The sequence below is a fragment of the Prinia subflava genome, chromosome 31 (assembly GCF_021018805.1).
Source record: "Prinia subflava isolate CZ2003 ecotype Zambia chromosome 31, Cam_Psub_1.2, whole genome shotgun sequence".
NCBI classification, from domain to species: domain Eukaryota; kingdom Metazoa; phylum Chordata; class Aves; order Passeriformes; family Cisticolidae; genus Prinia; species Prinia subflava.
The window spans coordinates 1,244,043-1,266,333 of NC_086277.1; the positions used below are offsets into that span (position 1 = coordinate 1,244,043).

At 62.8% G+C, this 22,291-nt stretch overlaps 2 protein-coding genes across 2 annotated transcripts; both read left to right on the top strand.

Annotated features, from left to right (window-relative positions):
* The first annotated feature begins 56 nt into the window (after positions 1–56).
* On the top strand, positions 57–10,584 carry INSRR (insulin receptor related receptor). The gene is given in 21 exon segments (XM_063420333.1): positions 57–308; positions 1,946–2,497; positions 3,553–3,871; positions 3,951–4,093; positions 4,244–4,388; positions 4,472–4,686; positions 4,756–4,882; positions 5,010–5,248; positions 5,325–5,543; positions 5,617–5,764; positions 6,039–6,304; positions 6,447–6,583; positions 6,916–7,081; positions 8,274–8,382; positions 8,484–8,554; positions 8,976–9,205; positions 9,284–9,394; positions 9,493–9,652; positions 9,746–9,875; positions 9,944–10,078; positions 10,197–10,584. Coding segments are annotated over 21 exon segments (3,987 nt in total). The 5' UTR covers positions 57–214; the 3' UTR covers positions 10,468–10,584.
* Positions 10,585–12,233: 1,649 nt separating this feature from the next.
* NTRK1 (neurotrophic receptor tyrosine kinase 1) lies at positions 12,234–20,726 on the top strand. The gene is made up of 17 exons (XM_063420365.1): positions 12,234–12,421; positions 14,089–14,163; positions 14,332–14,403; positions 14,881–14,949; positions 15,235–15,389; positions 15,503–15,651; positions 15,809–15,935; positions 16,016–16,345; positions 16,562–16,579; positions 16,728–16,786; positions 17,045–17,147; positions 17,511–17,657; positions 17,747–17,877; positions 17,946–18,118; positions 19,395–19,635; positions 20,030–20,188; positions 20,277–20,726. Exons 1-17 carry the CDS (start codon positions 12,234–12,236, stop codon positions 20,460–20,462), a joined length of 2,382 nt encoding a protein of 793 aa, XP_063276435.1. The 3' UTR covers positions 20,463–20,726.
* Positions 20,727–22,291: the final 1,565 nt, after the last annotated feature.

The following is a 22,291-nucleotide window of genomic DNA, read 5'->3' on the forward strand; positions in this document are numbered from 1 at the left end:
CTGGCCCTGGCCCTGACAGTTGTCAGGCTAAATATTTTGTGTGCGGCAGCCGAAAACAAAAGTGAAGGGGCCGCGGGGTCCGGGCAGGGTCCGTGGGCCCCCCCCTCATCCCGGCGTTCCCCGGGGACCGCCCGGACACGGCGAGCGAGACCCGACGCGGTGCAGCAGAGCCCGAGGTGGGACGGGCACGGGGCCCTGGAGGTCCCGCTCCAGGATGCGGCCGAGGGCGCTGGGTGCCCCGCGCCTGGGGGTGATGCTGCTGCTCCTGGGCCACCTCCCAGTGCCCCCCGTGTGGGCTCCCTCCGAAAGTAAGTGCTGGGAGCGGGGTGGGGAGGGCTTGCCTGGGGCAGTTCTGGGGCGGGGGCTGCGTGGTGGTGCCTGTGCTCGGGGGTCTGCAAGGGATGAAGCTCTTTGAGTGTTCCCCATCTCAATTTGCCCCCACGGCAGAACCCCCAGTGCTGCAGAGCCCCCGTTTGGGCAGGAGGGGCAGAGCCTGGGACCCCCCTGTGGCTGGGATGGGATGAGGGGAGTGTAGCGGGTCTTGGCCAGAGATGGGGGCATCGGTCCCTCAGCCCCACCGGGATGGTGGAAAATTGTCACAGGAGTTGGGAGTTGTGCTCCCTCTCAGCTGCTGGGGTGGGAGAGGCTGGGGAGGGGGTGCTGTGGTGGGGAGGGGGCGGCTGTGGATCCTGGGTCTCATGGCCACAACAGAGGACAGCTGGGGGTACGAGGAGAGTCTGTCATTTGTCCTGCCTTCCCCTCTCCCTGCCACCCGTGCCTCAGTTTCCCCAATCACCGAGGGCTGTGCTGGGGGATGGGAGCAATGGAGAAAGCGGATGAAGCATCCGAGAGCTGCCCAAGGAACACAGGTCACTGTGCCTGCTCCCACTTGGGAGCCCTGTCCTCTGTCTGGGACCCTCTCCCCTTACAGGGTGGCTGTGCAAGGTCTGGGAGGGGACGGTGGCAGTGGGGGCTGTGACCCTCGGGATTGGTGCTTCACTCAGGGCTGCTCCCACAGGAGGACACAGGGACCCTCCTGTCCTCACGGGAGGAGACAGAGCTCCAAATGAGGGGCTATGGGCAGCTGGCAGAGCCTCAGTGCCCACGGGGCCACAGTGCCTACGGGGCCACAGTGCCCACGAGACCACAGTGCCCACAGTTCATGGGTGACACCAAGAGGGGAAAAATGCCACTGGGCATGAGGTCACAAGGACACGGCCATGAGCTGCTGGCCCAGGCTGGCAGCAGGCAGATGAGCGGTGACCCACACACCCCTCCAGGACTGGAGCTGGTTTCTGGCTGGGGATGCTGCCAGTGGGAAGCTCTTTGCTTATTCTGGCTCTTACATCTGTGCCGGGATCAGGAGCAGGAGGTGCTGAGGCTCATGCTGCCCATTTCTGGGTGGAAAAGCCTCAGAAGAGCCATTGTGGGGCTGGGGCAGTGCCACCTGGGCACCTGTGGCAGCCTTGCATGCCCCATTATCTTTCTGGGCACGAGGGAGAGTTAATGGGGACAGCCTTGCTGGAGCTGCCACTCACTGGGTAATTGCGTGTCCATGAGTGGGGAGATCCGTGAGCCCTCACAGCTGACCCACAACTCAGGGGAGGGGAAAAGCCATCTGCACCCCCAGACAGCTTCCCCTAGGGTGGGCAGCAGGGCTGGGACGTGGTTCTGGGGCTGACATGGGGCAGGGCAGGCGCCCGGCCTGCCAGGGCTCGTTAGCATCACTGCTGATGGACGCGCCGTGCCCCGGAGAGCTGCAGCACGCCGGCTGCTGTCAGAGCCGCTCGCATCTCCCCAGCTGCCCAAACCAATTCCAGCCATGCTTGACAGGCAGCACCAGGAAATTAAACCCCCGTGAGCATCACCTGGGGGTCCCTGGGTGGGGGTGGGGGTCGGCTGCCCCGTCCCTGCAGCCCATGGGGTCCCCCTCTCGCCACCCCAGTCTGCGGCAGCATGGACATCCGCAATGACGTCTCCCAGCTCCGGAAGCTGGAGAACTGCTCCATCATCGAAGGCAACCTGCAGATCCTGCTGATGTTCACCACGGGCGCCGAGGACTTTCGGGGGCTCAGCTTCCCTCGCCTGCTCATGATCACGGAGTACCTGCTCCTTTTCCGTGTCTACGGGCTGGAGAGCCTGAGGGATCTCTTCCCCAACCTCTCCGTCATCCGCGGCACCAACCTCTTCTTCAACTACGCCTTGGTCATCTTCGAGATGCCGCACCTGCGGGACGTGGGGCTGCACAGCCTGGGCCACATCCTCCGTGGTTCGGTGCGCATTGAGCGCAACCAGGAGCTCTGCCACCTCTCCACCATTGACTGGGGGCTGCTGCTGCCCGACGCTGGGGACAGCACCTACATCATTGGCAATAAATTGGCTGAAGAGTGTGCCGACGTCTGCCCAGGCATCCTGGATGTGGAGAAGCCATGTGTGCAGACCAGTGTCAATGGACAGCTGGATTATCGCTGCTGGACCTCCAGCTACTGCCAGAAAGGTGGGTGCTGGCAGCACGGGGCCCAGGCATGCCGGCTGCTTCTCTGGGATGGTGCTGGTTTACACCATGGGGCAAACTGGGAGGGCACTGGAGGAGGCTGGTGGAGCCACCTGGGAATGGCAGGCCCAGAGTGTGGCTGTGGCTCCCCTGCTGTTGGGAGTGTGCCGTGCCGGCAGCACGGTGGGGTAACCAGATCCGTGCTGTATCACCCTCCGAGGAGGGGCCAGCTCCGGGCTGCTGTGTTTTCCCAGCAGCGAGGTAAATACAGGCCCCTCCTGAGCTCGTTTGCTGTAAACAGGAGACCTGGTAATGAAATATGTACTATAAACACAGATCCTTATCAGGGCTGCAAGCTCGGCTGTGGCCCTGGCCTGGCTGCACTGGGCAGATGGAGTTTAGCATGGGGGTTCAGCATGGGCCGAGCCCCACCTTGTCCATCCGTCTGTCCTGTTGTCCCTCCATGCAGCCCGTCATCCACCCGTCCAGCTGCTCACTCAGCCACCCATCAACCCATCTGCCCGGCCAGCCACTCACTTGGCCATCCATCCATTCCTCCATCCCTTTGTGCACCCCTCCATCAGTGCTGCCATGCTTCCATCCACTCCTCCATCAATCCATCCCAACTCCCTGTATCCCTCCCTGCATACCTGTATCCTTCCCTTTCTCCCTCCATTCTTGCATCCCCACATCCCAACATCCCTCCTTCTGTCCCTTCATCTCTCCATCCCTGCATTGCACTCCTTTCTTCATCCCACCATCCATCCCTCGCTCCATCCCTGCAATTCCTCCATCACCACATCCCTCCCACCCTGCATCCCTTCATCCCCCCATCCATCCCTCCATCCCTGCATCGCTCCATCCATCTCTCTATCCCACCCTCACTCCTCAGCCCTGGGGGATGTCAGCAGCCCCCCAAGTCCTTCCCACCTCTCCCAACCCCAATCCCAGCCGTACTGCCCGAGGCTGGGGTCTGTGCCCGAGGCTGGGGTCTGTGCCCTAGGCTGGGGTCTGTGCCCGTTGCTCCCCGTGCCCACGGGCTGTGTCTCCCCTCTCAGTGTGCCCGTGTGGCACGGGCTCGGCGTGCACGGCAGCGGGCGAGTGCTGCCACGCTGAGTGCCTGGGGGGCTGCGGCCGCCCCCACGACCACCGGGCCTGCGTCGCCTGCCGCCACTTCCACTTCAACGGGCACTGCCTGCCCTCATGCCCACCCCGCACCTACGAGTACGAGGGCTGGCGCTGCGTCACCGCCGAGTACTGCGCCAGCCTCCGCAAGGTCTCCGACAACCCCCGCGACGCCTCCAAGTTCGTCATCCACCAGCGGCAGTGCCTCTCCGAGTGCCCCTCGGGATACACCAGGAACGAGAGCAGGTAGAGGTGCCCCCAGTGCCCGGGCACGGGCACGGTGGTGGCACGCTGGCTGGCTCACGTCCCGTCCCTGTCGCTCTGCTCACAGCATGTTCTGCCACAAGTGCGAGGGGCTGTGTCCCAAGGAGTGCAAGGTGGGCACCAAGACCATTGATTCGATGCAGGCAGCGCAGGAGCTGGGGGGCTGCACCCTCATCGAGGGGAACCTCATCCTCAACATCCGCCGGGGCTGTGAGTGCCAGACCTGGCCCCACCAAACCCACCCCGAGTGGGAGAGCTGCTGTGGAGGGCAGGGGGAGGAGGAAGGGGTCTTTTCCCTTGCAGAGTGAATGAATGGGGAGGTGCCCCTCTCCCTGAGTACATGCAGTGTGTCATTCCCAGATAACCTGGCCTCGGAGCTGCAGAGCAGCCTGGGACTCATTGAGACCATCACGGGCTTCCTGAAGATCAAACACTCCTTCGCCCTCGTCTCCTTGTCCTTCTTCAAGAACCTCAAGCTGATCCGTGGTGACTCCATGGTGGATGGGTGAGGATGGTGTGGGTTTGGGGGGGACATGTGGCTCTGAAGGTGCCTTTGCCCACTGTCTCCATCCACATCTCCTCCCCCAGGAATTACACCCTGTATGTCCTGGACAACCAGAACCTGCAGCAGCTCTGGGACTGGAGCCACCACATCCTCTCCATCCCTGTGGGCAAGATGTACTTTGCGTTCAATCCCAAGCTGTGCCTGGCCGAGATCTATCGCATGGAGGAGGTGACAGGCACCAAGGGGCGGCAGAACAAGGCAGAGATCAACCCCCGCACCAATGGGGACCGGGCGTCCTGTGAGTACGGGGATGGGGACAACCAGCAGTGCCGTGACCCTCTGCCTGAGCCCTGCCTCCTCCCCACAGGTAAGACCCAGACCCTGCGCTTCATCTCTAACGTCACCGAGTCTGATCGCATCTTCCTCAAGTGGGAGCGGTACCGGCCCCCCGAGTACCGGGACCTCCTCAGCTTCATTGTCTACTACAAGGAGTCGTAAGTGGTCCTTGTCGCCTCCTTGTCCGCATTGGGGAGGGCCTGGGAATCCCAGCCTATGGTGTCCTTTGTTCCTGCCGGACACCCAGGGGTCCCAGGACCCTCTCTGATGCCTGGTGTGGGACAGACCCTTCCAGAACGTGTCTGAGTATGTGGGGCAGGATGCCTGTGGGGCCCAGAGCTGGAACGTGCTGGATGTGGACCTGCCACTGAGCAGCGAGCAGGAGCCGGGGGTGACGCTGCTCAACCTCCGTCCCTGGACCCAATACGCCATCTTCGTGCGTGCCATCACCCTCACCACAGCCGAGGAAGGACGCAACTATGGGGCACAGAGCGAAGTGGTTTACATCCGCACCATGCCAGCAGGTAAGGGGCTGGCAGGGGGCCTGGGATGCCTGTGGGGGACCCCCAGGAAAGACTGACCACCCCTGTGTCACGCCAGCTCCGACGGTGCCCCGGGATGTCATCTCCATGTCCAACTCTTCCTCCCACATCGTGGTGCGTTGGAAGCCGCCCACACAACGCAACGGCAACATCGTCTACTACCTGGTGCTGTGGCAGCAGCTGGCCGAGGACATGGAGCTCTACATCAACGACTACTGCCACAAAGGTGAGGCCAGGCAGGGCAGGGGCAGAACAGGGGTTGTGCCACTGAGCCAGGCTCTGCCAGCCCTGCCCGTTGCTGCTCACAGGCCTGAAGCTGCCCACCAGCAGTGCAGACACGCGCTTCGGGTTTGGGGACGGTCCCGAGGGGGAGCAGGACGCGGAGGAGAGGTGCTGCCCCTGCCGCCCCGCCGACGGGCAGCTCCACATGGACAGCGAAGCCGAGTCCTTCCAGAAGAAGTTTGAGAACTTCCTCCACAATTCCATCACCATCCCCAGGTGCCATCTGGTGGGGGTCCCTGCTTTGGGGGGCTCCCTCAAGCTGGGTGTGTGGGTCTGCCAGGGTGGAGGATCCAGTGGCTGTTCCTGGCAGACCCTTTAACTGATTTCCCCCTGTCTTAGGCCACCCTGGAAGGTGACATCCATTAATAAGAACCCGCAGAGGTGAGCTGGGACCACACCAGCCTGGGGGGATCTCCCCTCCCCTGATCAACTTTGGGGGACAATCCCAAGGCCTTGACTCCCCACCGCTTCTTGTCCCCACGTCCTGCAGGACTCCAAAGCAGCGCAGGGACGTGGTGGCCGTCACATCCCCGGCCAACGCCTCCTCAGCAGAGCCGCTGGCCCCGAGCAATCCCGGAGGCGAGCCCAAGCCTGACTTCCAGATCTTCGAGGACAAGGTGGTGCGTGACCGGGCGGTGCTGTCGCGGCTGCGCCACTTCACCGAGTACCGCATCGACATCCACGCCTGCAACCACGCCGCAAACACCGTGGGCTGCAGCGCCGCCACCTTCGTCTTCGCCAGGACCATGCCCGAGTGTGAGTCCCCAGCCCCCTCCCTTCCAAACCCCACCCTGGCCATGCTGGGATGTGCTGGGATGTTGTTGAGATGGGGGACTGGCAGCAAGCTGGGGTCCAGGTGATGCCCCCAGGAGCTGAATCCCTCTGTGCCCCTCTCCAGTGCAAGCTGACAACATTCCTGGGAACGTCACGTGGGAGCCGGCGGGCAAGAACAGTGTCCTGCTGCGCTGGGAAGAGCCCAGGAATCCCAACGGGCTCATCCTCAAGTATGAGATTAAGTACAGCCGGGAGAGTGAGGTGAGAACCCCCTGGGGCATCCCTGTGCCCAGCCCTTCCAGGTCTGGTAAACAGGGGCACAGCACCCGTGCCATGCTGTGCCGTGCTGTCCCATCCCATCCCATCCCATCCCATCCCATCCCATCCCATCCCATCCCATCCCATCCCATCCCATCCCATCCCATCCCATCCCATCCCATCCCATCCCATCCCATCCCATCCCATCCCATCCCATCCCATCCCATCCCATCCCATCCCATCCCATCCCATCCCATCCCATCTCTCTCCCAAGTCTTACACGTGGCTGGTGGGGGGATGAAGCCCCTTTGCCACCCCCATATTGTCCCCTCCAGGAGGTCACCACTGTTGTCTGCGTTTCACGCCACCGCTACTCCAAGTACGGGGGTGTCCACCTGGCTCTGCTCCAGCCAGGGAATTACTCAGCCAAGGTCCGGGCCACCTCACTGGCTGGCAATGGCTCGTGGACAGGGCTCATCAAGTTTTACATTCTGGGGCCAGGTACTTGTGGGGGACAGGGGGACATCAACAGGGACCTTGGCAGGCAGGGAGCAGGGCGGCTGTGGGGTTGGGGAGCTGGGACTCAGAGGGTGCTGCTGGACCCTGGGGAATTGGGCTGGGCTGCTGGGATGGGACATGTGAGGTCAGGGAATGCTACTGGGCCAGGCTGCTGAAGGTGGGAGTTGTCGCTGGACTGGGAAGCTGAGGGACTGAGGGATGATCCTGGCTGAAACACTGGAGCATCGCAGAATCACAGAATCATTTGTGTTAGAAAAGGCCTCCAAGACCAGCACGTCCAACTGTTCTCTCAGCACTGCCAAGTCTGTCGCTGACCGATGTCCCCAAGTACCACATCCACACGTCTGTTAAATCCCCCCAGGGACAGAAATGTCACCAGTGCCCTGGGTAGCCTGCTCCAATGCTTTCCAGTTTTCCCCAAAACCCAATCTAAACCTCCCCTAGTGCAACCCGAGGCCATTTCCTCTGGTCCTGTCCCTGTTCCCTGGGAGCAGAGCCTGACCCCCACCTGGCTCTGCCTTCCTGTCAGGGAGTTATGCAGAGCCAGAAGGTCCCCCTGGAGCCTCCTTTTCTCCAGGATGAGACCCCCTCACCTCCTCCAGGTGCTTCTGGTGCTCCAGACCCCTCCCCAGCTCTGTTCCCTTCTCTGGTCACATTCCAGCCCCTCAAGGTCTTTCTTGTCATGAGAGGTCATACAAAACTGACCCCAGGATTTGAGGTTCCTCAGTGGTACCCAGTACTCACTTTCTTCTCAGCTCTCCCTTGGGTACTGATGGATTTATAAAACACTTTTTATTGTCTCTTATGGCAGATTCAGTTCTAGTTGGGTTTTGGCTCTTCTAATTTTCATTTTTGTCCTGAGCTCCCTCAGATCCTCCTGAACTTCCCACCCCCTCTTCTGAAGGTCAGAACCTCTCCTGTCTCCCTGAGTTCCAGCCAAAGACCTCTGCTCAGCCAGGCTGGTCTTCTTCCCGTCCTTCATCCAAGGATGCTGCTGGATTGAGGAGTTGAGGCACTGGGGGATCTGCAGGACTGAGGGATGCTCTGGGATGGGGCAAACAGGGGTCTGGGGACCTGGAGGCTCCCCCTCTCTGGCCAGTGGTGGTGGAACAGGGGTCCCACGTGAGGTGGGATGAGTGCTGGACCCTGACCCACGCCCGCCTGCTCCTGTCAGCTGAGGAAGAGTCCAGCAGCTTCTACGTCCTGCTCACCGTCACGCCTGTGGTGCTCATGGTGCTCATCTCCTGCCTGGCCGTCTTTGTCTTCTTCTACAACAAGAAGAGGTAACGACCCCCCTGCACCCCCTGGGCTGGGATGGGGCAGAGCCAGAGCTGGGAAGGGCTGGGGGGAGGCAGCAGCTCCGAGCACTGCCCACCCCTGACAGGAACAACGACGGGTACCCCAGCGGGACTCTCTACGCCTCCGTCAACCCTGAGTACTTCAGCGCCTCGGACAGTATGTGGGGATGTGGGGACAGACAGGGCCACCCCAAAGGGCCACTGAGCCCTTTCTGTGCTGGGGTCACACTGGAGGGGACAGGGATGGGATGGGATGGGATGGGATGGGATGGGATGGGATGGGATGGGATGGGATGGGATGGGATGGGATGGGATGGGATGGGATGGGATGGGATGGGATAGGGATGGGGATGGGGATGGGGATGGGGATGGGGATGGGGATGGGAATGGGAATGGGAATGGGAATGGGAATGGGAATGGGAATGGGAATGGGAATGGGATGGAGATGGGGATGGGGATGGGGACTAGGATGGTGATGACATGGAGATGAGGATGGGGATAGGATGAAGATGAGGGTGGGGATGCAGATGGGGTTAGGTACAGTGCTGGGGATGGGGTGATCCCCACTCACCCCACAGTGTACATTCCTGATGAGTGGGAGGTGTCCCGGGAGAAGATCACAGTGATCCGGGAGCTGGGACAGGGCTCCTTCGGGATGGTGTATGAGGGGGTGGCGCTGGGGCTGGCCACGGAGGGCGAGGAGACCAAGGTGGCCCTGAAGACAGTCAACGAGTTGGCCACCATGCGGGAGCGCATCGAGTTCCTCAACGAGGCCTCTGTCATGAAAGCCTTCAAGTGCCACCATGTGGTAGGTGGGCAGCTGAGGGAGAGGGAGGGGACACGGGGTGTCTGGCCATTCACATGCCAGCTGTCTTTGTCCCTGCAGGTCCGTTTGCTGGGCGTCGTATCCCAGGGCCAGCCAGCTTTGGTCATCATGGAGCTGATGACACGTGGGGACCTGAAGAGCTACCTGCGTTCGCTCCGGCCTGAAGCCGAGGTGAGGGGCTGGTGAGGTGCCAGGAAAAGCAACCCCCACCCCATTCCAGGGGGTCCTGGTGTGCCCCTGCCCCAGCCCTGACTCTGTGCACGGTGCAGAACAACCCCGGGCTGCCCCCGCCGTCCCTCAAGGACATGATCCAGATGGCGGGGGAGATCGCCGACGGCATGGCCTACCTCAACGCCAACAAGTTCGTGCACCGGGACCTGGCTGCCCGCAACTGCATGGTGTCCGAGGATTTCACTGTCAAGATTGGAGGTGGGTGGGCAGTGATGGGCGGGCTGTGCCAGCCCTGCACCTCCTGCTGCTCGCACATTCCTCCTCCTCCCCCTCTTCTTCCTCCTCCGCCAGATTTTGGCATGACCCGGGATATCTATGAGACGGATTATTACCGGAAAGGGGGCAAGGGGCTGCTCCCCGTGCGCTGGATGTCCCCCGAGGCGCTCAAGGATGGCATCTTCAACACGCAGTCTGATGTCTGGTAGGTGCTGAGGTGGGCAGAGCCGGGGGGGTTTGGGGATCCCCCGGCTGAGCAGCGGTGCCCGGCAGGTCCTTCGGGGTGGTGCTGTGGGAGATCGCCACGCTGGCTGAGCAGCCCTACCAGGGCATGTCCAACGAGCAGGTCCTGCGCTTTGTCATGGACAACGGCATCCTGGAGAGGCCCGAGAACTGCCCCGACAAACTGTGAGTGCTGGGGGACACCTCTCACACCCCCTCCCTGCTGTGGGGAAGTCTGGCGTGCTGCTGGGAGGGCTGTTGAGGGCTGGAGCCCCCAAACCCAGCCGGTGTCGTCTCTCTGCAGCCATGAGCTGATGTGCCTGTGCTGGCAACAGAACCCACGCCAACGCCCCTCCTTCGTCCAGCTCCTGGAGCGCATCAAGGACCACATGGCACCTGCTTTCCGCACCCTCTCCTTCTTCTACAGCCCCGAGAACGGCCACCACGGCTCAGGAGAACCCTCCAACACCGACACGGATCCATCCCCCGAGGAGGATGAACCCCCTGCATCCCCCCTGCCCACATGCAGGGACCACAGCCCAGGCCGGCTCCCCAACGGGACAGCCTCACTCTGACCCTGGGGTGTCCTGGGACCCCCACTGGACTCTGCACCCCACACCCTTCTCCAGCCACCCCCCCCTGCTGGGACCCCCCTGCATTATTTATTGCTTCCAAGGGCCCAGCCAAGGAGTGTCTTGGGAAGAGGGTGGCAGCAATGCCATGATTTTCCATGGGATGCATTTTCCCTGAAAATAAATTGGGGGTGCTCCAAGTCGGGGGGAGGGAGTGGGGAACTGCTGGTTGGGAGGAGAACACCCCTGTCTTTCCTTACTTATTTTTGAGGGGGGGTGGGATAATGTGGGTATGGGAATGGGTAGCAGGGTTTGCCATTTGGGGTCCCCCATCAACCTGCCTCTGTCATCACTCCCCAGCTGCCTGGCAACCAGGTGAGCCACCCCTGTGATCCCCACACCTTTTACAGGTGAGGAAACTGAGTCACGGGGCAGCCCTGCAGCGGGAGCAGCCTGGGGTTACCCTGATATCTCTCCCCAGTCCCTTGCAGTGGGACCAGTGCCGAGGCCGTGCTGGTCCACGGAAGGGGCGTCACTGATCTGAGAGCAAATAAAGGGGATGGAGCTCAGCTGTGGCAGTGCCTGGCTTGGAGGGGTCGCGGGGCAGGGGGGCGGCACACGGAGCTTCCCACTCCGCACCCCGCCAGCCCCATCCGCGTCCTGTGGCTTTGCCCTGCGGTGCCCGAGCCGGGGGCGTTTCTTGAGAAAAACGTCAAGGCAGTGGAATTCGGGAGGATGTGGCAACAGCCGCCGGTCCGCTCTGCCGGGGGCAGCTGCTGGGGTGTCCAGTGGGGCCCCACTGGAGGTCACCCCAAGGGAACCGTGGCCCCATGGGTGCCACTGAGGGCTGGCGGTGGAGATGCGCCGGGGGCGAGGCACGGGGGAAGGGCACAGGCTGAGAACGGAACTCAGCGCACAGATGAGCCACCCCCGACGTGCTTCCGAGCAAATTCTGGGAAAACCAGCAGCCGGCTGGGCATGGGGAACACTGTGGGAGGGCGGGGGGTGCAAACCAGTCCTGCCCCACCTCGGGGACGAGGACGAGGTTGGGTTCTGGTCAGAGGTGACAGCTGGGGACAGAGCCACTGTACCACCAAACGTCCCCTCGTCCCCAGCATCTCTGTGCCCCAACATAACGGGGCGCTGGGGAAGAGCCTGAGCCAGGAGAGCCCATCATGCCTCGAGATTTGGGGGCACCGGCGGGGGGGGTGACAGCTTGGGGGACGGTAGGTGGCTCCCGGGATGGTAATGAGCCCTGTCCCTTGTATTGCAGCCCGCTGTGAGCCAGGTTCTGGAGCGGGTGTGGGTGTCTGTGTGTACGTGCGTGTGCACGGGTGTGCCCCAGGACTTCTGGGGGTTCCAATGGGGGGATGGATCCGCTTGGTGGGGCTGGGGGTGCAGGTGTAGGGTGCCAGCGTGCAGGTAGGGTGGCGGCAGGGCACAGGCGGGGCACCGGCAGGGTGCGGGGGTCCGGGCAGGGCACAGACGGGCTCCGTGGTCGGTGCCCCTGTGCGGAATCCCCCTCTCCCGGGTCGGAGTCCTCCCGGTGCCGGTGAATCACGGCCGCGGGTGTCTCGGGCCGGGGCGGGGGCGGTGCCGGGGCGGGGGGAGCCGCCGGCCCCTCCCGGGAGGCCGGTCCCTGCGATGCTTTTAAGCCCCGCACGGCCCCGTGCTCGGGCTGCCGGGCAAGTGCGAGGGAGGGTGGCACCGGCAGCAGCGGCACCGGCACCGGGTCCAGGACTGGGACCGGCCCCGGGACTGGCCCCACGATGCCGCCGCTGCCCGCCTGGCTCTGCCTGGCCGCGCTGCTCCTGCCCCTGTCCCTGCCAGCCCCGGGCGCTGCCGGTCCCTGCCCCCGGCCCTGCCGCTGCCCCCGGGCCGGGATCCTGTTCTGCCGGGAGCCCGACACTGTGGGCAGCCTGGCCGCGCTGCTGGGAACCGGCAGCTTCACCGACGTGTGAGTGGGGCCGGGGGCGATGGGGCCGGGGGCCGGAGCTCAGACACCGGGCAGAGGGACTGGGAGTGGTGGGACAGCACGCTGGAGCTGGGAGCGACGGAGCTTGGGGATGGGGGCCATGGAGCTGTGGGTGACAGAGCTCAAGGACCAGGCAGTCCTCTGGTGGGTGACGGGGTTGAGGGATGCAGTGATGGAGCTGGCGGTGACAGAGCTCGGGGATGGAGATGATGGGGTTGGGAAGGACGGATTTTGGGGACCAGGCAGAGGGGCTGGGAGTGATGGGGCTGGTGATGGTTGTAGCTGGGGGATGAGGTGAGGTGGCTGGGGGCAGCAGAGCTGAGGGACTGGGCAGTGGGTGATGCGGATGGAGGTGATTATCTCGGGGACAGGATGGCGGGGCTGGGCTGGAGCAGGGATCACCGGGTGGGCTGGGATCGCTGTGGGGAGAGTGCCTGCTTGGTGGGAGGCATTGGGGGCTGCAAAGATGGGGTGGGGGCTGCAGCATCCCCCCGGGATCAAGCAAGGGGCTGGGGGCAGCCCTTCACCCTCTCCTGCGGCGATGCCAACCACGGCTGCAGCAGGGACCCTGGGCTGGGAGCACCCACACCGTGCTGGGCAGGGCAGGGGCGTGGGGAGCCGCTTGTCCCCTTCCTCTGGGGCTGTCACTGTGTCCTGGGGCCCGTGGGTCGGCATGCTGGAGGGACACACCCCAAATTTGCTGGTTTGGGGTATCTACTCCACTCCCACTCCTTCCTCTGCTCCAGGATGTGTGGTGGGGAGACAAGGGCTGGAGAGAGCAGAGATGAGGAGGGTGCTGGGGGGCGGGATGCTGCAGGATACCAAAGTGCCCCAATTCCTGGGGTTTCCCCCACCACAGCCCTGCCTGTGCCGCATTGCTGGGGACTGGCTGCAGTGTCTCTGTGCCTCAGTTTCCCCACGTGCCAGGGGATGCTGCGCCACAGGCGCTGCCAGCTCTTTGTTTGCTGGTGGGGTGGGGTGGATGGTGGTGGGGATGGTGGTCCCCGAGAGACCTGCAACCATCCCACTGCCCCAGCTGTTCTCGTCCCATTCCCACCGGGGTCAGTGGGACCAAAAACCCCCTTGGTGTGGATCTGAACCCCAATTAACCAGCCCCTGTGATTTGGGGTTCGCAGGAGCAGCCTGTGGGGTGGGGCAGGGAAAAGCTCTGCACCTGCTCCCAAAGGGAATTTTCTTCATCTCCTGCTTCGAGAAATGGGTGGGGGGACAGTGACAGCAGTGCCCCTGTCACAGTGCAGGACACCATGGGGTGTGAGAAAAGGTGGGGACCCAAAGGGTGAATGGGGCTGAGACTCAGCAAACTCATTCTGTGGGTGAGACCACGGGCTCCAGGCAGTGGCTCAGCCCTGACCCCGCACAGTTTGCACTGACCGGGGGCTCAGCACCATTGGGATCGCCTGCTGCCATCCCCTTCATCTTCCCAGCTCATCCCAGGGGAAACTGAGGCACAGTGGGGGCAGCTCAGCTCCGTCCTTGTCCCCATCCTTGGCTGTGGGCTGTACTGCAGGCACAGCCTGGGGAGTGGGAGAGCTGTGCCCCTCTCACTCCCCTCACTCCACGCTTTGCCTGCAGCCCCAGGCATGAGGGGTCCTGGGCTGCTTCCCTGACCCCCCTCCTTTGCCTTCCAGCATCATTGAGAACCAGCAGGCGCTGACGACCTTGACCCGAGCTGACACCAAGATGCTGCGGGACCTCAGGAACCTGTGAGCACCCCTGGGAGGGGTCCCTGCTCAGGGAAATGGGGGGAGGGAAGGGCTGGTGGATGGGGGGATCCCCAGAGCTCAATCCCACTGCAAGCAGTCACAGGGGATGCTCCCAGAATGGAGATTCAGGATGCACAGTGCAGGTGCTCAGCCCTCCTCTCCTTCCAGCACCATCTCCAGGTCGGGGCTGCAGCACATCTCTGCCGATGCCTTCCTGGACACCCCCAGGCTGAGCCACGTGTGAGTCTCCCCTTCCCCACTTCCCCCCCTCAGCCCCCTCTCCCTGTTGGGGGTCAGCCCCCGTCCCCGCGGGCGCTGGCCCCGTGCAGGGTGGCCGGTCCCCATGCCCGGGCAGGATCGATGCTCCGGTCCCGCTGCCCGCGGACACATCAGCCTGGCCGGGGGGGCCGGCGGGGCTCTGCTGCTGAGTGGGAAACCATCGATCCGGGCAGGAGCGCGGGCAGCTGCCACCCCCGGGAGCCTCGTGCTGCCCCGGTGTGGGAGGGGTCCCCCGAGAGCCGGAGGACCTTGTCCTGGGGTGCAGGGAGGTGCCCCAGGGCCGGTGGCACGTCTGGCAGAGCTGGTTTTGCTTGGTCACGGTGTGATAGCAGTGGCACCGGTGCTGCCCTGTGCCACAGCCAGACCCTCTGTGGAGCAGGGTGCTGTTGGATGGGAGTTTGAGCAGGAAGGGGTGACCAGAGGGGTTTGTCCCAACAGGAATCTCTCCTCCAATGCACTGCAAAGCCTTTCTTGGAAAACCTTCCAGCACCTGTCCCTGCAAGAGCTGTGAGTGATGAGGGAGAGAGGGGAGGTGGGTGCAGAGTATCTCCCACTGGGGGTGTGCCCTCAGGTAACACAGAGGCAGAGACAGAGCTGGGGACGCAGTGAGATGGTGGCTCTCACATCCATGGGTGTGGGGACAGGGACAGGGGTGGCACATGGGGCACGTGTGACAAAGCCAGGGGCTGGGAGTGCCCAGGTGCAGCCTTGGCTGGCTCTGCTGGGACATACACAAATGTGTGGGGCCAGGAGCCCTTTTGAGCCTGTGTTCTCTTCCCTGCCCCATCTCAGCATCCTGGTGGGAAATCCCTTCAACTGCTCCTGCAGCCTCCGCTGGCTGCAGCTGTGGCAGAACAGCAGCCGGGCCGAACTGGGGAACCAGTCTCTGAGCTGCTGGGAGGGCAGCGTGCTGGTGCCCTTGGGCAGCCAGGTTCTCCACGCCTGTGGTACGTGCCTGGGGACCCTGATGGGTTTGGCTCCTGAGTTTATCCCTTGTCCTGAGCCATTGGGCTGGGGACAGCGTGGGACACAGGGTGGCTCATCCTTCCTGCCCCCACAGACCCCCCGACCGTCCACATCGAGCCCTCCGAGGTGGAGCTGCGCCAAGGGGACAGTGTCAACCTCACCTGCCACATCAGTGCTGACCCTCCGGCCACTGCAGAGTGGGTGGTCCCCGAGGTGGGACCCGAGCTGCTCGTTGTCACCAAGGCAAGCTCAGCCTTCCAGGGGTATGGCCGGGGGCCCTCCCAGCAGCACTGACCTCCCCCAGCATTCTCTCACTGGTGGGGTGGGCATGGGGGGGATGTGGGAGCTGGCCAGGCTTGGGGGGTGTCATCTGCTCATCCTGTCCTGGTACTCCATGCAGCTCTCAGACTGGGAGATCGTCCTGGAGATCAACAACATCTCCTTCTACCTCAACCACAAGGACTTGACGTGCCGGGCAGAGAACGTGGCAGGGCCGGCAGAGGACAGTGTGATGCTGAACGTCACCTGTGAGCAGTGCAGAAGGGGCTGGGCTGGGGGCTGGGTAGGGGGTCTGGCTCAGGAACCCACCCAGCTCTGTCCCTCCCAGTTCCCCCCATGATCCTGCTGCTAGACGAAGCCATCCCCCGGCATTCCTGGTGCATCCCCTTCTCCGTGGATGGCAATCCCGTCCCCAGCATCCACTGGCTCTTCAACGGCTCGACCCTGCTTGAGGGACCCTACATCCACACCCTCATCATGGAGTACGAGCACAACTCCACCATCCTCCATGGCTGCCTCCAGCTCAACCGTCCCACCCACGTCAACAATGGCAACTACACCCTCGTGGTCCAGAACCCCCTGGGCTCGGCCGCCCGCAGCGTCCAGGGGCGGTTCATGGACAATCCCTTCAGCTTCAGCCCTGAGGAGCCCATCCCCGGTAGGTGTCAGGTGGGGGCTGCCTGGGGTCTCCTCTGTCCTGCAGAGGAGCTGTGTCACACCTGGTGTGCAGAACGGGTTGTACTGGGCTCTGCCTGTTGTCTGCACAAGCCCTGGTGTGCCTCAGTTTCCCCAGGGATGAGAGGGGGAAGGATGGGGTACTCCCACCTGAGGAATAACAAGTGTTTCTCCCTTCTCTCCCTTTGGACTGCTCCAGTGTCTCTGTCCCCACTGGGTGAGTGGCCAGGATTGCTGCCCCAGCCCCCCTAAACTGGGCATTCCACCCACCCCCCAGGGCTGATCCTGGGGTGTCCAGGTCCTTGCCAGGGCCACTTCAGGGGATGGGGACGCCACATTCACCCTACACCTTCTCCCTGCCCCAGGCACCAGGAACAGCTCGCTGGAGGGGCCTGTGGAGACAACGGATGAGCACACATTTGGGGTGAGATGTTCTGCAGTCTAGGATGGGAGGACCAGGACACCTGCAAGAGGGTGGGACAAACCCCTAGGGGACAGCCAAACCAGCACCGAGTGGGATGGGAGTACATGATGGGGATGAAGGACAGAGTCTCAGTGCCTCCGTTTCCCCTGTGGCATCTCCTGGGGCTTGTACCCATCTCACAGCTTTGTTCCCATCCCACGGGCTGAGAAAAGGGACTGGGTGGGACCTCGACCCGAGCCCTGCCCTCGCTGCCACCAGGTCTCAGTGGCTGTGGCGCTGGCTGTGTTCGCCTGCCTCTCCCTCTCTGTCATGCTCATCCTGCTCAACAAGTGTGGGCGCCGGTCCAAGTTTGGCATTAACCGTGAGTTCCTCCAGCCTGGTGACTCAATATTCGGGCGGTGACATGGGGACAGCCCGGTCCCCACACCCCTGGGGCAGCCGGGGCTGTGGGCACCTGAGTTGGGTCGCAGGTGTGGCAAGAGGGACAGTGGGTGGGGACCAAGGGTGGGGGGACACCCGTGGAGGGGTGTTGGCCCCTCTGGGAGAATGGGCAGCAGCTGCTAATTCACTCCTGGAATGGATTCAGCCTCTAAATGGTTTTGATCGGGCTGCCTGGCCCCCAGGGGCTGGACGAGCAGGGGGTTGCTCGGCAGAGCCTGGCACTGGCTGTACAGGCTGGGGGGGCTGGGGGATCCCCTGATGGCCTTGTCCTTGTCCCCACAAGGCTCAGCAGTGCTGGCCCAAGAGGATGACCTGGCCATGTCCCTGCACTTCATGAACCTCGGCAGCAGCCCCCTTTCCTCGGCTGAGAGCAAGCTGGAGGGGCTGAAGAGCAACTTCATTGAGAACCCCCAGTACTTCTGCAATGCCTGTAAGGGTTGGGTGGGGGACTGTGGTCCCCGAGCAGCCCCCCATGCTCATACCCAACCCGGGGGCACTGACGGGTGGGGGTCCCCCCAGGCGTGCACCATGTGCAGCGGCGGGACATTGTGCTGAAGTGGGAGCTGGGCGAGGGCGCCTTCGGGAAGGTTTTCTTGGCCGAGTGCTACAACCTCCTCCCAGAGCAGGAGAAGATGCTGGTGGCTGTGAAGGTGAGCAGGGGACACGGTGTGGGGATGAGGGGATCCGTGGGGGTGCCGCTGATGCCGTGTCCCGGCAGGCGCTGAAGGAGGTGACGGAAAGCGCCCGCTTGGATTTCCAACGCGAAGCCGAGCTGCTGACGGTGCTGCAGCACGAGCACATCGTCAAGTTCTACGGCGTCTGCACGGAGGGCGAGCCCCTCATCATGGTCTTTGAGTACATGAAACACGGCGACCTCAACCGCTTCCTCAGGTGGGACGGGGGGGGACAGGAGCCCCCCATCTGCCGCTCCATCAGCGCAGCCAGCCTGCTCCCTGCTAATGCAGCCCTCCTTGCAATATTGATTAGATTAGCTGTCTGAGAGGCTTAAATAGAGAGAGATTGGCCATCAGCTGGAATAAGCAGAGACTTTTCGATTGCCCCCCCAGGTATTGCTGCTAGACGGGGGGGGCTGCCAGAGGCATCGCTTTAGTGGCCGCGCGAGGAGCTCTGAGACGTGGCTTTTATGATTATTGTTATGGGAGTTGGCATTAATGGTTCTGCCGAGCAGAGCTCCCCCAGCCCCCGGCCGCGGCTGCCCCGGCCGGGCTGTCAGCCGCGCTCGGCATCAAAGGCACCGAGGGGCTGCGGGCGGCCGGAGCCACGCTGGCCCCCGGCCGGGCTCGCACGCCCCACTTCACACGCGCTGCCGCTTTCACACCCGCCCTGTGCGCCCTGACGCGCTGCCTTCCACCCTGACGCGCTGCCTTCTGCGCGGGGAATGCCTCATGTGTGTGCACATGCATGTGTGCCCTCCCCCGTGTGCACGCACATGCGTGTGTGTCCTCCCCCGTGTGTGTGCCCCTCCCCGTGCGCATGCACATGTGTGTGTGCCCTCCCCCATGTGCGTGCACATGTGTGTGCCCTCCCCCGTGTGTGTGCACAGGTGTGTGTGCCCTCCCCGTGTGCATGCACATGCGTGTGTCCTCCTCCGTGTGTGTGCCCTTCCCCATGTGCGTGAACATGCGTGTGTCCTACCCCGTGTGTGTGCCATCCCCCACGTGTGTGCACAGGTGTGTGCGCCCTCCCCCATGTGTGTGCACAGGTGCGCACACGCACTTCTACCCTGTGAGTGTGTAACCCTTCCTGCACACGCACGCAAGCACAGCTCTTCCCCTGTGTGCACATACACATGTGAGCACGTTTCCCCTCTGTGCATGTGTGTGCACTCCCTTCCCTGGCACACGTGGTCTCAGGTCCATGCCTTTCCGTTGTGTGCCTGTGTGCCAGGGGAGGATGAACATGTGTGTGTGTGTGTGTGTGTGCACGTGCACATTCTTCCTCCACGTGCATGCACACGCATGTGCACACCCTTCTCTGGCGTGTGTGAACACAAGTGCCTGGTATCTGTGAGGACCTTTCCCCTCCTCTAGATTTACCCTTTTCCCCTCCTCTAGATTTGCACCTTTCCCTTGTCCAGGTAGCACAGCCCTTTCCCTGCCTCTGCCCACCCTCGTCCTGCACTCCAAGCAGCCCCTCTGCCCCGCAGGTCCCACGGCCCAGATGCCAAGATCCTGGAGCAGGGCCCGGGCCAGCCGCGGGGGCCGCTGGCGCTGGGCCACATGCTGCACATCGCCACGCAGATCGCCTCGGGCATGGTCTACCTCGCCTCCCTCCACTTCGTCCACCGGGACTTGGCCACCCGCAACTGCCTGGTGGGCCACGACCTGGTGGTGAAGATCGGGGATTTTGGCATGTCCCGGGACATCTACAGCACTGACTATTACCGGGTGAGCTGTTCGAGCTGTTCCCTCTCTCTTCTCTGCTCTGTGATGGGCTGGGAGGCCACACTCAATTTTCCTCCGTGGCTGCTGCCTCCCACCCCTTCTCCATCCATATTTAACCACAGAATGGGCTGGGTTGGAAAGGATGTTTGGAAGCCATCCAGCTCAACCTGTAGGGACGCTTTCCAATAGAACAGGTTGCTTGCTCCAAGCCCTGGCCTTGAATATCTCCATGGATGGGGCGGCCACAGCTTCTCTGGGCAACCTGTGCCAGAGCGTCACCACCCTCAGAGTAAAAAATTTCTTCCTTACATCTAACCTGGGGCTTAATGAGTGGCGTCAGGGATGGGGAAGGAAAGTGGGAGGGTTCCTGCCTTGCTGACAGCCCTGCTCTGGGCAGGTGGGGGGCAGGACCATGCTGCCCATCCGCTGGATGCCCCCCGAGAGCATCCTGTATCGTAAATTCACCACCGAGAGCGACATCTGGAGCTTCGGCGTGGTGCTCTGGGAGATCTTCACCTACGGGAAGCAGCCCTGGTACCAGCTCTCCAACACCGAGGTGAGCGAGCAGGGGAAGGAGGGTGGTAACAGCCCCCCAGGGGTACCCAGAGCAGAGGATCCCATTTCCCATCTCCCTGTTCCTGCAGGCCATCGAGTGCATCACTCAGGGGCGGGAGCTGGAGCGGCCCCGCACGTGTCCCTCTGAGGTCTACGCCATCATGCAGAGCTGCTGGCACCGGGAGCCCCAGCAGCGCCAGCCCATCAAGGAGATCCACAGCCGCCTCCAGGCCCTCGTCAAGGCACCCCCTGTCTACCTGGACATCCTGGGCTGAGTGGGGACCCCCAGCCCCCCTCTGCTCCCTGCTCTTCCCCTGCCCACCCTGCTGCCCAGGGGCATGGCTTTGCCCCACACAGCCCTGGACTGATGCCCCAAGGCGGAAGAAGCCTGAGACCTTATTTATAGTGCAAAATGCCAGCCCACTCCCGGGGGGGCTGGAGGGCTGGACTGGGGGACCCTCAGGGCTGTGGCCCCCGGTTTGTGGCCCTGTCTGGCTCCTTGGCATTCCCACAGTGCCAGGATGGAGGCTCTTGGCTGATGTGGGTCGGCTCGGGGGGGCAGAGCTGGGAGACCCCAGCACGGGATCCACACCAGTGCAGGAGCTGGGGGGCTCAGCTTTCCCGGGGGAGTTGGGATGCCCCGTGCTCACCTGCTCTGCAGCAAAACCAGTCAATAATAAACTGTGTCTCCCCTGCACTGGCCCCTGCGTGCTCCGGGGTGACAGATGGGCAGGTGGGATGGGGGAATTTGGGGGAGAAAGAGGGGCTTTTCACATCAGGGAAGTTTCCCTGTCTGGGGGAGAGGAGCTGGAGAGGAGCAGCTGTCCCAGGGATCCCAGGGTGTGGGGACAGTTTGTGCTTGGGATGCAGCAGTGATGATGCGTGCCCAGGAGCCTGGGGTACACATGCCTGGGATAATGTGTTTTGTACCCAGGGACCAGGCCCGGTGCAGGGATCGTGCCCTCATCCCCAGCCCAGAAAGGGACAGTTTTGGCTGTGCCATGAGGATCGCCTTGGGCAGCACTCCAGGGGTTCTTGTGCCACACCCTGGCCTGGGGAGCCTGAGGGCTCCAGGTGGAGGATGGGACTTGGCAGCACAAAGCCAACACCCATCCCCCCAAAAGAGTGACATCCCCCCTTTCCCTGTGTCCTCTCATCGGAACCAGGGGGTTATCACATGCCCTGTAGCATCCACTCCATCATCCTTCCTCGGGCTCTCCAGCCGCCTTGGTAATGGTTGAGACCTGGATTTGACCATAATGGAGCTGAATTGATTTCATCTGGATAATTAGGCAGCGCAGGCAGAGCCATGGTAGCTCCTTTGTTACCCCCTGTGACCCAAGATAAGCAGGAGGGAAGTGGGGTCGCAGGGGAAACTGAGGCACGGCACAAGGTGGGAGTAGTCAGGGGGTCTGTGGTGGGTGCAGAGGGGTTTGGGGCTATGCCCAGTGGATGTGGCACAACTGGAGGAAATGTGATTGCCAGCACCCCACAGCTCCCAGCCTGTAATGCACCCCAAAGCCCTGCAGCGGGGTCGGGCCCCTCTGGCTGGCCCTGGATCTTTGCCAAGGGTCCTGTCCCGGGAAATGGGGAGCTGGCATGGGCAGGGCCTGGCTCTGCTCGACCTCAGCCTGTCTGGCAGAGCCCCTCACCTGCTTCCTTGGGGTCTCTAATCACTGCCCAAGCTGATTTATGGCCTTTTTTCCCTCTTATCTAATTTGAGGAAGGAACTAGATTACAACCTTGAGCTTTTCCAGCCCCATGCTGGAGATTGCCGCAGACCAATGTCCCAAAAGAGACCACGTGTGGTGGTGACACCCCCTCTCCAAACAGGGCGGACTTTCCTGCATCAGTGCCTCAGATTCCTTCATGGGGTGGCAATGCCTCAAATTCCCCCGTGGGCGTGGCCGTGCCTCAGTTTCCCCCTTAGAGTGGTCAGGGAAGAGTTAAGGTTCACCCCGCGATCGATTTCATCCCCCCCTCCCTGCTGCCGAAGTTTCTCCATTTCACTGCTCCGGGGGGAGCGGTAATGGACTCTGGCAATGAGGTAATTAACGCTCGGATCCCTGGCGAAGCTGCCGCCCCAGCGGCACCGGGGCTGGCC